The 17,028-nt window shown below is 49.2% G+C and overlaps 1 protein-coding gene across 1 annotated transcript; it reads left to right on the forward strand.

Moving 5' to 3' along the window:
- Positions 1-974: 974 nt before the first annotated feature.
- On the forward strand, positions 975-4,889 carry LOC147978942 (uncharacterized). The gene is made up of 3 exons (XM_087514954.1): positions 975-1,168; positions 3,029-3,842; positions 4,878-4,889. The coding sequence occupies exons 1-3, from the start codon at positions 975-977 to the stop codon at positions 4,887-4,889; spliced, it is 1,020 nt and encodes a 339-aa protein (XP_087371080.1).
- Positions 4,890-17,028: the final 12,139 nt, after the last annotated feature.

The raw sequence follows: 17,028 nt of genomic DNA on the forward strand, positions 1-17,028 counted from the left end.
TAGCATGAATAATAAACATTTATCATGATATAAGGAAATAAATAATAACTTTATTATTGCCTGTAGGGCATATTTCCTTCAGTCAACAGCAGAGCGACCACAAGCGCAAGGCCACACAGCCGGCTTCCACCAGCCGGCAGGTGGCGACAGTCGAAGACCAGCAGCCGGAAGGGCAGCCTCCGTCCAAACGCCAGAAGGGCGGCAAGCCCAATTGGTTGCCGGCTTTCTCATATGAGCAGACTATGGATGCACCCTACAAATTCCATAGTGGTGCGAAGCCATCCAACCACACCACTCGGAAGTGCCATTGGCTCACCAGGATCGCCAAGGGAGACGGCCTCTTGCCTCCCCCGCCTGCTGGGGAGCCGCCTCCTCCTCCGCCCCAGCAGCCGTCGGTCAGACCAGTCGGAGCCATACAAGACGAGTACCCAGAAGATCATGGAGCCTATGTCGTGTTCACCAGCATGGCTGATGATCGACGCAGCAGGTGGCTGCAGCAGCAAGAAGTGAATGCGGTAGCGTCAGAGACCCCGGAGTTCATGCATTGGTCCGAGAAGCCCATCAGCTGGAGCAGAGCCGACCACCCGGAAGTGATGCCCAACCCCGGCTCCTATGCCCTGGTTTTGGATGCCACCTTTGCCACGGACAGGCGAGCTGCTCGTTTCTCCCGAGTTCTGATAGATGGTGGCTGCAGCATCAACATCCTGTAAAAAGGTACCATGGAGAAGTTAGGTATCAAACAAAGGCAGCTTCAGTCCAACCGGACTGTATTCCATGGCATAGTTCTTGGCCTTTCCTGCTCACCAATCAGCAAGATCCAGATAGGCGTCCTCTTTGGAGACAAGGATCACTCTCGCCAAGAGCCGGTTTGGTTTGAGGTGGTGGACTTTGAGAGCCCATACCACGCACTGCTTGGTCGGCTTGCTCTGGCCAAGTTTATGGCGGTCCCCCACTATGCCTACCTCAAGATGAAGATGTCGAGTTCCAAGGGTATTCTGACCATAGCTGGCGACTACAAGAAGTCATCCGCCTGCGCAGCTGAGAGCAGTCGGTTGGCCGAGTCCCTCGTGATCGCAGCTGAGAAGCGGCTCCTTGACTGGGTTGTGGCGATGGCAGGCAAGCGGCCGGAGATGTCGCCCGATCCCAAGGAGTCAGAAGCTGAGGGCTCGTTCAAGCCGGCCAAAGAGACAAAGAAGATTCCCTTGGACCCGGAGCACCCGGAGAGGTATGCTGTCGTAGGTGCAAACCTCGACAGCAAATAGGAAGGCGAGCTCGTCGATTTCCTCCGTGAGAATCGGGACATCTTTGCATGGTCCCGCAAAGACATGCCGGGTGTCCCGGCGGATTTCGCCAAGCACAAGTTACATGTCCGGCCTGATGCCAAACCAGTCAGGCAGCCCTTGCGCCGCCTGTCAGAAGATAAGAGAAGAGTCGTTGGAGAAGAGATAGCCCGGCTGCTAGCAGCTGGCTTCATCATAGAGGTGTTCTTTCCAGAGTGGCTAGCCAACCCAGTCCTTGTGCTGAAGAAAAACAAGCGGTGGTGTATGTGTATTGATTACACCAGCCTCAAAAAAGCATGTCCCAAGGACCCGTTCGCTTTGCCGAGAATCGACCAAGTGATAGACTCCACAGCCGGATGCAAGTTGTTGAGTTTTTTGGATGCATATTCAGGATATCACCCGATCAAGCTGAACCCGGCCGACAGACTGAAGACCGCCTTCATCACACCGTTTGGAGCCTTCTGCTACTTGACCATGACGTTCGGTTTGAGGAATGCCGGCGCCATATTTCAACATTGCATGCAGAAGTGCCTCCTCAAGCAACTCGGCAGAAACGCCCACATTTACGTGGACGATGTGGTGGTGAAGACGGAGAAGCGTGGAACGCTGCTAGAAGACCTCAAGGAGACCTTTGAGAACCTACTCCGGTTTCAAATCAAGCTCAACCCAGAGAAATGCGTCTTTGGAGTACCAGTCGGCCAGCTTCTTGGATTCCTGGTCTCAGAACGCGGCATAGAGTGCAACCCTGTGAAGATCAAGGCCATCGAGAGGATGGAAGTACCCACCCGACTGCTGGATGTGCAGAAGTTCACTGGCTGTTTGGCATCCATCAGCCGATTCATCAGTCGGCTGGGCGAGAAGGCTCTTCCCTTGTACCAGCTCATGAAGAAGACCACCTTTTTCAAGTGGAACGATAAGGCGGATGAAGCTTTTCTCCAGCTCAAAAAAATGTTGACTACTCCACCTGTTCTGGCGGCTCCGACTCCTAAGGAGCCCATGCTCCTCTAAATCGCCGCCACCAGCCGAGTGGTCAGCACAGTCATCGTGGTAGAGCGCAAGGAGGAAGGCAAGGCACTACCAGTCCAGAGACAGGTATATTATTTGAGTGAAGTGATGTCGACCTCCAAGCAAAACTACCCCCACTACCAGAAGATGTGCTACGGCATGCACTTTACCGCCAAGAAATTGAAGCCGTATTTTCAAGAGCACCCGATCACTATGGTCTGCACAGCTCCACTGGCCGAGATCATTGGAAGCCGAGATGCTTCGGGCCGAGTGGACAAATGGGCCATAGATTTGGCCCCCTACACCATCTACTACCAGCCTCGCACCGCCATCAAGTCACAAGCACTGGCCGACTTCCTCGTCAACTAGGCCGAGACCCAGTACCTGCCGCCAGCGCTCGACTCCACCCATTGGCGGATGCATTTTGATGGTTCCAAGATGCGCACCGGTTTGGGAGCCGGCATCATCCTCACCTCTCCCAAAGGCGACAAGCTCAAATATGTGCTGCAAATCCATTTTGCCGCCTCCAACAACATCGCTGAATACGAGGCACTCATTCACTGGCTCCGGCTTGCCAAAGAGCTCGGCATTCGCCGGATCCTGTGCTATGGTGACTCTGACTTGGTGGTCTAGCAGTCGTCAGCCGACTGGGATGCCAAAGATGCAAACATGGCGAGCTACCGCTTCCTCGTACAGCAACTCAGTGGATATTTTGAAGAATGCGAGTTTCTCCATGTGCCAAGAAACGACAACGAGCAAGCAGATGCCCTGGCACGAATCGGCTCCACCCGTCAAGCAATACCGACCGGCGTCGCCCTTCAATGCCTCCTCAAGCCGTCTGTCAAGCCATCACCAGAGTCAGATTCTATCTTCGTGCCGGCTCCTCCTGAAGTAGTCAGATCCGACTTGAGAGCTCCAGCGGCCGACACGGGAATTCTGGCAGGCGGCCCGGGGGCCGCGGTACTCGCACCTGGCCCGGGGACTTCAGAGCCTGGCCCGGGGACTGCAGCGGGCAGCCCGGGGACTGCACCAATCGGCCTGGGGACTTCGTCGACCCAGCAAGCGGCTGCCGACTCCAACCCGCCGCCTCCCGGCCCAACCGCCCTCGTCCAAGTTGTAGTCCTGACAGTCGAAGAAATCGCAGCACCTTCATGGGCCCAGCCCATCCTCAATTTCCTGGTGAACAAAGAGCTGCCGATTGATAAGATCTCGGCCCGGCAAGTGCAACGCCGGGCAGCAGCCTACACCATAGTCAATAGAGAGCTTGTGAGGCGTAGTGTCACTGGTGTGTACCAGCGCTGCGTGGAGCCGGAGCAAGGCCAAGCGATTCTCAAAGACATCCATCAAGGCGAATGTGGCCACCACGCGGCTTCAAGAGCACTTGTCGCCAAAGCCTTCCGCCATGGTTTTTTCTGGTCGACAGCTCTAGAAGATGCCAAGGACTTGGTCCGAAAATGCAAAGGGTGCCAGAAGTTCCGTTCCAAACCACATCAGCCGGCTTCTACACTCAAGACTATTCCCATTGTCTGGCCCTTTGCTGTCTGGGGCCTGGACATGGTGAGACCATTCAAAACAACGCGAGGTGGCATGACTCACCTGCTTGTCGTGGTGGACAAGTTCACCAAGTGGATAGAAGCCAAACCAATCAAGAAGCTGAATGGTCCAACAGACGTGACTTTCATCTCCGACATCACCATCCGGTATGGCATACCACACAGCATCATCACCGACAATGGCACAAACTTTGCCAAAGGCGCCTTGGCTCGTTTCTGCGCGACGCAGGGCATCTGACTGGACTTAGAGTTCGTCGCCCATCCGTAGTCAAACGGCCAGGTGGAGCGAGCAAACGGCCTCATCTTGTCCGGCATCAAGCCTCGACTGCTCGAGCCTCTGGAGCGTTCGGCCGGCTGCTGGCTCGACGAGCTGCCAGCCGTCCTCTGGAGCCTGCGTACAACTCCAAACAAGTCAACCGGCTTCAAACCTTTCTTCCTGGTCTACGGTGCCGAAGCCGTCATCCCAACAGACATAGAATTCGACTCCCCTCGAGTCACCATGTACACCAAAGAGGAGGCGGAAGAGGCATGTCAAGACAGCGTCGATTTGCTGGAAGAGGGCCGGCTGTTGGTGCTCAGCCGGTCCAGCATCTACCAGCAGAGCCTGCGCCGTTACTACAACCGGAAGGTCAAGCCGAGATCTTTCCAAGAAGGAGACCTTGTGCTCCGGTTGATCCAGCGAACGGCCGGTCAGCACAAGCTCTCAGCGCCTTGGGAAGGCCCCTTCATCATCAGCAAAGTGTTGGGCAACGACTCCTACTACCTGATCGACGCTCAGAAGCCTCGAGCGCGCAAGACAGACGACTCCGGCAAGGAGACGGAGCGGCCATGATATCCTCCGAAGATTTTACAGTTAAAGCAGTATGTACCACGCCACCTTTTGTATTAAAGTACGAAGACTCTGGGTCCCCCGAGAAGAGCTCGGGGACTGCCCTCTTTTATCTATGAGTATGCCATTTTTTTGTTATGCCGCCTGCCACCAGGTTCGACTAGTCGGCCCAGGGATTTGCCATCTTGTACTATGCAATGCTTCCTGCAGCTGGACAAGTAATGTGTGGCACTTAAGCCGTCTCCTGCCAGAAGTCGCAGCTCGCAGAGCGACTGCATGGTGGGCAGGAGCAAGGTAGAAAGGGTGCCCACATGAAAAATGGCTAAGGACACAAAGCATGTGCATAGTCTAAGTCGGCTTCCCGCCTTTCACGACCGACTATTGAGCAGTCGGCCCGCCGTTTTCTACTCAACTCGCTAAAGAGCTCTAAACGGCTAAGTACTTGCCTTCCCAAAAGTAGCTAAGTACTTGACCCAGCAACAATCTGCAGAGTGGCTATTTGGCTGGCTGAAGGAAATATGCCCTAGAGGCAATAATAAAGTTATTATTTATTTCCTTATATCATGATAAATGTTTATTATTCATGCTAGAATTGTATTAACCGGAAACATAATACATGTGTGAATACATATATAGACAAACGGATTGTCACTAGTATGCCCCTACTTGACTAGCTTGTTGATCAAAGATGGTTATGTTTCCTAACCATAGACATGAGTTGTCATTTGATTAACGGGGTCACATTATTACGAGAATGATGTGATTGACATGACCCATTCCGTTAGCTTAGCACACGATCGTTTAGTATTCTGCTATTGCTTTCTTCATGACTTATACATGTTCCTATGACTATGAGATTATGCAACTCCCGTTTACCGGAGGAACACTTTGTGTGCTACCAAACGTCACAACGTAACTGGGTGATTATAAAGGTGCTCTATAGGTGTCTCCAAAGGTACTTGTTGGGTTGGCGTATTTCGAGATTAGGATTTGTCACTCCGATTGTCGGAGAGGTATCTCTGGGCCCTCTCGGTAATACACATCACTTAAGACTTGCAAGCATTGCAAGTAATGAGTTAGTTGCAGGATAGTATATTACGGAATGAGTAAAGAAACTTGCCGGTAACGAGATTGAACTAGGTATCGAGATACCAACGATCGAATCTCGGGCAAGTAACATACCAATGACAAAGGGAACAACGTATGTTGTTGTGCGGTTTGACCGATAAAGATCTTCGTAGAATATGTGGGAGCCAATATGAGCATCCAGGTTCCACTATTGGTTATTGACCGGAGACGTGTCTCAGTCATGTCTACATAGTTCTCGAACCCATAGGGTCCGCACGCTTAACGTTACGATGACAGTTATATTATGAGTTTATATGTTTTGATGTACCGAAGATTGTTCGGAGTCCCGGATGTGATCAAGGACATGACGAGGAGTCTCAAAATGGTCGAGACATGAAGATTGATATATTGGAAGCCTATGTTTGGATGTCGGAAGTGTTCCGGGTGAAATTGGGATTTTACCGGAGTACCGGGAGGTTATCGCCCCCCCCCCCCGGGGGCTTAACAGGCCTACATGGGCCTTAGTGGAAATAGAGGGCAGCAAGGGAAGTGTGGGGAGCCCCCCCCCCAAGGCCCAAACCGAATTGGTTTAGGGCAAGGGGGGCCGGCCCCCTCTTTCCTTCTCCCCCTCTCCCTTTCCTTCTCCCGAATCCTATTCCAACTAGGAAAGGGGGCAAGTCCTACTCCCGGTGGGAGTAGGACTCCTCCTGGCGCGCCCTCTCCTTGGCCGGCCGCACCCCCCTTGCTCCTTTATATACGGGGGCAGGGGGTACCCCATAGACACAACAATTGATCAAGTTGATCTTTTAGTCGTGTGCGGTGCCCCCCTCCACCATAGTCCACCTCGATAATACTGTAGCGGTGCTGAGGCGAAGCCCTACGTCGGTAGAACATCAACATCATCACCACGCCGTCGTGCTGACGAAACTCTCCCTCGACACTCGGGTAGATCGGAGTTCGAGGGACGTCATCGGGCTGAACGTGTGCTGAACTCGGAGGTGTCGTGCGTTCGGTACTTGATCGGTCGGATCATGAAGACGTACGACTACATCAACCGCGTTGTGCAAACGCTTCCACTTTCGGTCTACGAGGGTACGTGGACAACACTCTCCCCTCTCGTTGCTATTCATCATCATGATCTTGCGTGTGCGTAGGAAATTTTTTGAAATTACTATGTTCCCCAACAGTGGCATCCGATCCTGGTTTTATGCGTAGATGTCATATGCACGAGTAGAACACAAGTGAGTTGTGGGTGATATAAGTCATACTGCTTACCAGCATGTCATACTTTGGTTCGGCGGTATTGTTGGATGAAGCGGCCCGGACCGACATTACGCGTACACTTACGCGAGACTGGTTCTACCGACGTGCTTTGCACACAGGTGGTTGGCGGGTGTCAGTTTCTCCAACTTTAGTTGAACCGAGTGTGGCTACGCCCGATCCTTGCGAAGGTTAAAACAACACCAACTTGACAAACTATCGTTGTGGTTTTGATGCGTAGGTAAGAATGGTTCTTGCTAAGCCCATAGCAGCCACGTAAAATTTGCAACAACAAAGTAGAGGACGCCTAACTTGTTTTTGCAGGGGATGTTGTGATGTGATATGGTCAAGACATGATGCTAAATTTTATTGTATGAGATGATCATGTTTTGTAACCGAGTTATAGGCAACTGGCAGGAGCCATATGGTTGTCACTTTATTGTATGCAATGCAATCGCCCTGTAATGCTTTACTTTATCACTAAGCGGTAGCGATAGTCGTGGAAGCATAAGATTGACGAGACGACAACGATGCTACGATGGAGATCAAGGTGTCGCGCCGGTGACGATGGTGATCATGACGGTGCTTCAGAGATGGAGATCACAAGCACAAGATGATGATGGCCATATCATATCACTTATATTGATTGCATGTGATGTTTATCTTTTATGCATCTTATCTTGCTTTGATTGATGGTAGCATTATAAGATGATCTCTCACTAAATTTCAAGATAAAAAGTGTTCTCCCTGAGTATGCACCGTTGCCAAAGTTCGTCGTTCCCAGACACCACGTGATGATCGGGTGTGATAAGCTCTATGTCCATCTACAACGGGTGCAAGCCAGTTTTGCACACGCAGAATACTCAGGTTAAACTTGACGAGCCTAGCATATGCAGATATGGCCTCAAAACACTGAGACCGAAAGGTCGAGCATGAATCATATAGTAGATATTATCAACATAGTGATGTTCACCATTGAAAACTACTCCATTTCACGTGATGATCGGTTATGGTTTAGTTGATTTGGATCACGTGATCACTTAGAAGATTAGAGGGATGTCTTTCTAAGTGGGAGTTCTTAAGTAATATGATTAATTGAACTTAAATTTATCATGAACTTAGTACCTGATAGTATCTTGCTTGTCTATGTTTGATTGGAGATAGATGGCCCGTGTTGTTGTTCCGTTGAATTTTAATGCGTTCCTTGAGAAAGCAAAGTTGAAAGATGATGGTAGCAATTACACAGACTGGGTCCGTAACTTGAGGATTATCCTCATTGCTGCTCAGAAGAATTATGTCCTGGAAGCACCGCTGAGTGCCAGGCCTGCTGCTGATGCAACTGCAGACGTTAAGAACGCCTGACAGAGCAAAGCTGATGACTACTCAATAGTTCAGTGTGCCATGCTTTACGGCTTAGAACCGGGACTTCAACGACGTTTTGAACGTCATGGAGCATATGAGATGTTCCAGGAGTTGAAGTTAATATTTCAAGCAAATGCCCAGATTGAGAGATACGAAGTCTCCAATAAGTTCTACAGCTGCAAGATGGAGGAGAATAGTTCTGTCAGTGAACATATACTCAGAATGTCTGGGTACCATAATCACTTGACTCAGCTGGGAGTTAATCTTCTGGTTGAAAGTGTCATTGACAGAGTTCTACAATCACTGCCACCAAGCTACAAGAGCTTCATGATGAACTATAATATGCAAGGGATGGATAAGACAATTCCCGAGCTCTTCGCAATGCTAAAGGCTGTGGAGGTAGAAATAAAGAAGGAGCATCAAGTGTTGATGGTCAGTAAGACCACCAGTTTCAAGAAGGGCAAAGGGAAGAAGAAGGGAACCTTCAAGAAGAACAGCAAGCAAGTTGCTGCTCAGGAGAAGAAACCAAAGTATGGACCTAAGCCTGAGACTGAGTGCTTCTACTGCAAGCAGACTGGTCACTGGAAGCGGAACTGCCCCAAGTATTTGGCGGATAAGAAGGATGGCAAGGTGAACAAAGGTATATGTGATATACATGTTATTGATGTGTACCTTACTAGAGCTCGTAGTAGCACTTGGGTATTTGATACTGGTTCTGTTGCTAATATTTGCAACTCAAAACAGGGACTACGGATTAAGCGAACACTGGCAAAGGACGAGGTGACGATGCGCGTGGGAAATGGTTCCAAAGTCGATGTGATCGCGGTCGGCACGCTACCTCTACATCTACCTTCGGGATTAGTATTAGACCTAAATAATTGTTATTTGGTGCCAGCGTTGAGCATGAACATTATATCTGGATCTTGTTTGATGCGAGACGGTTATTCATTTAAATCAGAGAATAATGGTTGTTCTATTTATATGAGTAATATCTTTTATGGTCATGCACCGTTGAAGAGTGGTCTATTTTTGATGAATCTCGATAGTAGTGATACACATATTCATAATGTTGAAGCCAAAAGATGCAGAGTTGATAATGATAGTGCAACTTATTTGTGGCACTGCCGTTTAGGTCATATCAGTGTAAAACGCATGAAGAAACTCCATACTGATGGACTTTTGGAACCACTTGATTATGAATCACTTGGTACTTGCGAACCGTGCCTCATGGGCAAGATGACTAAAATGCCGTTCTCCGAAACTATGGAGAGAGCAACGGATTTGTTGGAAATCATACATACAGATGTATGTGGTCCGATGAATGTTGAGGCTCGTGGCGGATATCGTTATTTTCTCACCTTCACAGATGATTTAAGCAGATATGGGTATATCTACTTAATGAAGCATAAGTCTGAAACATTTGAAAAGTTCAAAGGATTTCAGAGTGAAGTTGAAAATCATCGAAACAAGAAAACAAAGTTTCTACGATCTGATCGTGGAGGAGAATATTTGAGTTACGAGTTTGGTTCACATTTGAAACAATGCGGAATAGTTTCGCAACTCACGCCACCCGGAACACCACAGCGTAATGGTGTGTCCGAACGTCGTAATCGTACTTTACTAGATATGGTGCGATCTATGATGTCTCTTACAGATTTACCGCTATCATTTTGGGGATATGCTTTAGAGACGGCCGCATTCACGTTAAATAGGGCACCATCAAAATCCGTTGAGACGACGCCTTATGAACTGTGGTTGGGCAAGAAACCAAAGTTGTCGTTTCAGAAAGTTTGGGGCTGCGATGCTTATGTGAAAAAGCTTCAACCTGATAAGCTCGAACCCAAATCGGAGAAATGTGTCTTCATAGGATACCCAAAGGAGACTGTTGGGTACACCTTCTATCACGGATCCGAAGGCAAGATATTCATTGCTAAGAATGGATCCTTTTTAGAGAAGGAGTTTCTCTCGAAAGAAGTGAGTGGGAGGAAAGTGGAACTTGATGAGGTAATTGTACCTGCTCCTCTATTGGAAAGTAGTTCATCACAGAAACCGGTTTCTGTGACGCCTACACCAATTAGTGAGGAAGTTAATGATGATGATCATGGAACTTCATATCAAGTTACTACTGAACCTCGTAGATCAACCAGTGTAAGATCCGCACCAGAGTGGTACGGTAATCCTATTCTGGAAGTCATGCTACTAGATCATGATGAACCTACGAACTATGAAGAAGCGATGGTGAGCCCAGATTCCGCAAAATGGCTTGAGGCCATGAAATCTGAGATGGGATCCATGTATGAGAACAAAGTATGGACTTTGGTTGACTTGCCCGTTGATCGGCAAGCAATTGAGAATAAATGGATCTTCAAGAAGAAGACTGACGCTGACGGTAATGTTACTGTCTATAAAGCTCGACTTGTTGGAAAAGGTTTTTGACAAGTTCAAGGGATTGACTACGATGAGACCTTCTCACCCGTAGCGATGCTTAAGTCTGCCCGAATCATGTTAGCAATTGCCGCATTTTATGATTATGAAATTTGGCAAATGGATGTCAAAACTGCATTCCTGAATGGATTTCTGGAAGAAGAGTTATATATGATGCAACCGGAAGGTTTTGTTGATCCAAAGGGAGCTAACAAAGTGTGAAAGCCCCAGCGATCCATTTATGGACTGGTGCAAGCCTCTCGGAGTTGGAATAAACACTTTGATAGTGTGATCAAAGCATTTGGTTTTATACAGACTTTTGGAGAAGCCTGTATTTACAAGAAAGTGAGTGGGAACTCTGTAGCATTTCTGATATTATATGTGGATGACATATTGCTGATTGGAAATGATATAGAATTTCTGGATAGCATAAAGGGATACTTGAATAAGAGTTTTTCAATGAAAGACCTCGGTGAGGCTGCTTACATATTGGGCATCAAGATCTATAGAGATAGATCAAGATGCTTAATTGGACTTTCACAAAGCACATGCCTTGACAAAGTTTTGAAAAAGTTCAAACTGGATCAAGCAAAGAAAGGGTTCTTGCCTGTGTTACAAGGTGTAAAGTTGAGTAGACTCAATGCCCGACCGCTGCAGAAGATAGAGAGAAAATTAAAGATGTTCCCTATGCTTCAGCCATAGGCTCTATCATGTATGCAATGCTGTGTACCAGACCTGATGTGTGCCTTTCTATAAGTCTAGCAGGGAGGTACCAAAGTAATCCAGGAGTGGATCACTGGACAGTGGTCAAAACATCCTGAAATACCTGAAAAGGACTAAGGATATGTTTCTCGTTTATGGAGGTGACAAAGAGCTCATCGTAAACGGTTACGTTGATGCAAGCTTTGACACTGATCCAGATGATTCTAAATCGCAAACCGAATACGTGTTTATATTGAATGGTGGAGCTGTCAGTTGGTGCAGTTCTAAACAAAGTGTTGTGGTGGGATCTATATGTGAAGCGGAGTACATAGCTGCTTCGGAAGCAGCAAATGAAGGAGTTTGGATGAAGGAGTTCATATCCGATCTAGGTGTCATACCTAGTGCATCGGGTCCAATGAAAATATTTTGTGACAATACTGGTGCAATTGCCTTGGTGAAGGAAACCAGATTTCACAAGAGAACCAAACACATCAAGAGACGCTTCAATTCCATCCGGGATTTAGTCTAGGTGGGAGACATAGAAATTTGCAAGATACATACGGATCTGAATGTTGCAGACCCGTTGACTAAGCCTCTTCCACGAGCAAAACATGATCAGCACCAAGGCTCCAAGGGTGTTAGAATCATTACTGTGTAATCTAGATTATTGACTCTAGTGCAAGTGGGAGACTGAAGGAAATATGCCCTAGAGGCAATAATAAAGTTATTATCTATTTCCTTATATCATGATAAATGTTTATTATTCATGCTAGAATTGTATTAGCCGGAAACATAATACATGTGTGAATACATATAACGGGGTCACATCATTAGGAGAATTATGTGATTGACATGACCCATTCCGTTAGCTTAGCACAAGATCATTTAGTATTCTGCTATTGCTTTCTTCATGACTTATACATGTTCCTATAACTATGAGATTATGCAACTCCCGTTTATCGGAGGAACACTTTGTGTGCTACCAAACGTCACAACGTAACTGGATGATTATAAAGGTGCTCTACAGGTGTCTCCAAAGGTACTTGTTGGGTTGGCGTATTTCGAGATTAGGATTTGTCACTCCGATTGTCGGAGAGGTATCTTTGGGCCCTCTCGGTAATACACATCACTTAAGCCTTGCAAGCATTGCAACTAATGAGTTAGTTGCAGGATAGTATATTACAAAACGAGTAAAGAGACTTGCCGGTAACGAGATTGAACTAGGTATTGGATACCGACGATCGAATCTCGGGCAAGTAACATACCGATGACAAAGGGAACAACATATGTTGTTGTGCGGTTTGACCGATAAAGATCTTCGTAGAATATGTGGGAGCCAATATGAGCATCCAGGTTCCTCTATTGGTTATTGACCGGAGACGTGTCTCGGTCATGTCTACATAGTTCTCGAACCCGTAGGGTCCGCACGCTTAACGTTACGATGACAGTTATATTATGAGTTTATATGTTTTGATGTACCGAAGATTGTTCGGAGTCCCGGATGTGATCAAGGACATGACGAGGAGTCTCAAAATGGTCGAGAAATGAAGATTGATATATTGGAATCCTATGTTTGGATGTCGGAAGTGTTCCGGGTGAAATTGGGGTTTTACCGGAGTACCGGGAGGTTACCTGAACTCCCCGGGGGCTTAATGGGCCTACATGGGCCTTAGTGGAAATAGAGGGCAGCAAGGGAAGTGGGGGGCGCGCCCCCCCAAGGCCCAAACCGAATTGGTTTAGGGCAAGGGGGTCGGCGCCCTCTTTCCTTCTCCCCCTCTCTCTTTCCTTCTCCTCCTCTCTCTTTCCTTCTCCCGAATCCTATTCCAACTAGGAAAGGGGGGAGTCCTACTCCTGGTGGGAGTAGGACCCCTCCTGGCGCGCCCTCTCCCTGGCCGGCCGCACCCCCCCTTTCTCCTTTATATACGGGGGCAGGGGGCACCCCATAGACACAACAATTGATCAAGTTGATCTTTTAGAAGTGTGCGGTGCCCCCTCCACCATAGTCCACCTCGATAATACTGTAGCGGTGCTTAGGCGAAGCCCTGCGTCGGTAGAACATCAACATCGTCGCCACGCCGTCGTGCTAACGAAACTCTCCCTCGACACTCGGCTGGATCGGAGTTCGAGGGATGTCATCGGGCTGAATGTGTGCTGAACTCGGAGGTGTCGTACGTTCGGTACTTGATCGGTCGGATCGTGAAGACGTACGACTACATCAACCGCGTTGTGCAAACGCTTCTGCTTTCGGTCTACGAGGGTACGCGGACAACACTCTCCCCTCTCGTTGCTATGCATCACCATGATCTTGCGTGTGCGTAGGAATTTTTTTGAAATTACTACATTCCCCAATACTGGCAAGACGGCAACCAAGGAAGGCGGCAAAGGAAAAAAGCCAAAGAGCAATAAGCGAGAAAAGATAGAACTCGGAAAAATATTTACATAGTAAAGGCCCTTGACCGATCTTCAACTGAAGTTCAAGATACACCCCGCGGGTGGAATTGTGCAAAAATAACAAGTTCATCAAGACTGACTGACGGGTGAAGTAAAAGATAAAATGGCGGCCTAGGAAGCGGCAGAAGGGATCGGAGGATCGGAGGAGTCGGCGGTGCCAGTTGCCGGAGCGGCCGGCTGGTCGGTCTCCGCTTGGTCGCCTCCGGCGACAGCTGGCTCAGTTGGGCGCGGCTCGTTGCTGGAGGCGCGGTCGAGCTGAGGCTGGCCGTCCGCTCCGACCTCTGGCGCCTCCTCTTCGCCTCCCTCCTCCGCCTCGCCTTCTTCCTCGCCGCTGGAGTCGATCACCTCCACCGAGTCCTCACCGTCGTCCGGGTTCAGGCCGAACCATTCCGGCGGTGCCTCGTCGCCGTTTTCAACCCACTCCGGGACGAAGATGCTGGTGTCGGTGTACTCGGCGATTGATGACGCACGCTTGACGAGATCGTCTTCCACGACCGCCAACTCCTCCTGAGCCTCTAGCCGGAATGTGGCCAGCTGGGCTAGACTCAGCCCAGGGTACCACGCCTTGACAAACTCCAAGGCCCGGCGCGCTCCAGCTCGGGCCGAAGAGCCCTTCCAGGCCTCAAGATGGCCGGCCGCTACCTCCAGCCAGTCGGCAGTCCGACTGGGAGTACGCGGTGCTGGAATGTCTGGCCACAGGCCGGCGATCACCTAGGCGCCGACACGCTGAAGCCAGCGCAGCATCCGGTGGGCTGGCCGAAGGCGGGCCTTGATGCTCAGGATCTGCTCATTAAGGGTCCGGCGGGCGTTGGCAGCGATCTGCGCACCGTCCGCTCTCCGTGCTTCGCGATCAGCCTCGATGGCCTGGTTGGCGGCGTGCGAGTGGCCTGGAAAGAAGTCTACCAAAACAGAAAGCAGAAAGCCATGTTGGAAATATGCCCTAGAGGCAATAATAAAAGTATTATTATTATATTTCTTTGATCATGATAATTGTCTTTATTCATGCTATAACTGTATTATCCGGAAATCGTAATACACGTGTGAATACATAGACCATAATATGTCCCTAGTAAGCCTCTAGTTGACTAGCTCGTTGATCAACAGATAGTCATGGTTTCCTGGCTATGGACATTGGATGTCATTGATAACGGGATCACATCATTAGGAGAATGATGTGATGGACAAGACCTAATCCTAAGCATAGCACAAGATCGTGTAGTTCGTTTGCTAGAGCTTTTCCAATGTCAAGTATCTTTTCCTTTGACCATGAGATCGTGTAACTCCCGGATACCGTAAGAGTGCTTTGGGTGTATCAAACGTCACAACGTAACTGGGTGACTATAAAGGTGCACTACGGGTATCTCCGAAAGTGTCTGTTGGGTTGACATGGATCGAGACTGGGATTTGTCACTCCATATAACGGAGAGGTATCACTGGGCCCACTCGGTAATGCATCATCATTATGAGCTCAAGGTGACCAAGTGGTTGATCACAGGATCATGCATTACGGTACAAGTAAAGTGACTTGCCGGTAACAAGACTGAACAAGGTATTGGGATACCGACGATCGAGTCTCGGGCAAGTAACATACCGATTGACAAAGGGAATTGTATACGGGGTTGTTTAATCCTCGACATCGTGGTTCATCCGATGAGATCATCGTGGAGCATGTGGGAGCCAACATGGGTATCCAGATCCCGCTGTTGGTTATTGACCGGAGAGTCGTCCCGGTCATGTCTGCATGTCTCCCGAACCCGTAGGGTCTACACACTTAAGGTTCGGTGATGCTAGGGTTGTGAAGATATGTGTATGCAGTAACCCGAATGTTGTTCGGAGTCCCGGATGAGATCCCGGACGTCACGAGGAGTTCCGGAATGGTCCGGAGGTAAAGAATTATATATAGGAAGTGCTGTTTTGGCCATCGGGACAAGTTTCGGGGTTATCGGTATTGTACCGGGACCACCGGAGGGGTCCTGCGGGCCCACCGGGTGGGGCCACCTGTCCCGGGGGGCCACATGGGCTGTAGGGGGTGCGCCTTGGCCTAGATGGGCCAAGGGCACCAGCCCCAAAGGCCCATGCGCCTAGGGTTCCACTTAAAGGAAGAGTCCAAGTGGTGGAAGGCACCTCTAGGTGCCTTGGGGGGGAGGGAAACCTCCCCTTGGCAGCCGCACCTAGGAGATTGGATCTCCTAGGCTGCGCACCACCCCCCCTTGGCCCTCCTATATATAGTGGGGGAGAGGAGGGACTTGACACACCAGCCCCTCGCGCCTCCCTCTCTCCCCGTTACGTCTCTCTCTTGTAGTATAGGCGAAGCCCTGCTACTGTGACGCCCTGCATCCACCACCACGCCGTCGTGCTGCTAGATCTTCATCAACCTCTCCTTCCCCCTTGCTGGATCAAGAAGGAGGAGACGTCTCCCGTCCCGTACGTGTGTTGAACGCGGAGGTGCCGTCCGTTCGGCGCTTGGTCATCGGTGATTTGGATCACATCGTGTTCGACTACATCAACCCCGTTCTTTGAACGCTTCCGCTCGCAATCTACAAAGGCATGTAGATGCATCCAATCGCTCGCTACTAGATGAACTCATAGATGGATCTTGGTGAAACCGTAGGAAAAATTTTTGTTTTCTGCTACGTTCCCCAACAGTGGCATCATGAGCTAGGTCTATGCGTAGTTCTCTTGCGCGAGTAGAACACAATTTGTTGTGGGCGTAGATGTTGTCAACTTTCTTGCCGCTACTAGTCTTATCTTGCTTCAACGGTATTGTGGGATGAAGCGGCCGGACCAACCTTACACGTATGCTTACGTGAGACCGGTTCCACCGACTAACATGCACAAGTTGCATAAGGTGGCTGGCGGGTGTCTGTTTCTCCTACTTTAGTTGGAGCAGATTCGATGAACAGGGTCCTTATGAAGGGTAAATAGAAGTTGACAAATCACGTTATGGCTTTCACGTAGGTAAGAAAACGTTCTTGTTAGAACCCTACTTCAGCCACGTAAAACCTGCAACAACAATTAGAGGACGTCTAACTTGTTTTTGCAGCAAGTGCTTTGTGATATGATATGGCCAAAGTTGTGATGAATGATGAATGAT

This window comes from Triticum urartu, chromosome 3A (genome assembly GCF_056163025.1).
Source record: "Triticum urartu cultivar PI428250 chromosome 3A, HENAU_Tu73, whole genome shotgun sequence".
Classification (NCBI taxonomy): Eukaryota; Viridiplantae; Streptophyta; class Magnoliopsida; order Poales; family Poaceae; genus Triticum; species Triticum urartu.

Coding starts and splice junctions, on each gene's coding strand:
- LOC147978942 (XM_087514954.1), top strand. CDS start 975: ATGTCGAGTTCCAAGGGTATTCTGACCATAGCTGGCGACTACAAGAAG. Junction 1,169..3,028: donor GAGTCAGAAGCTGAGGGCTC/GTTCAAGCCGGC, acceptor CCATGTGCCAAG/AAACGACAACGAGCAAGCAG.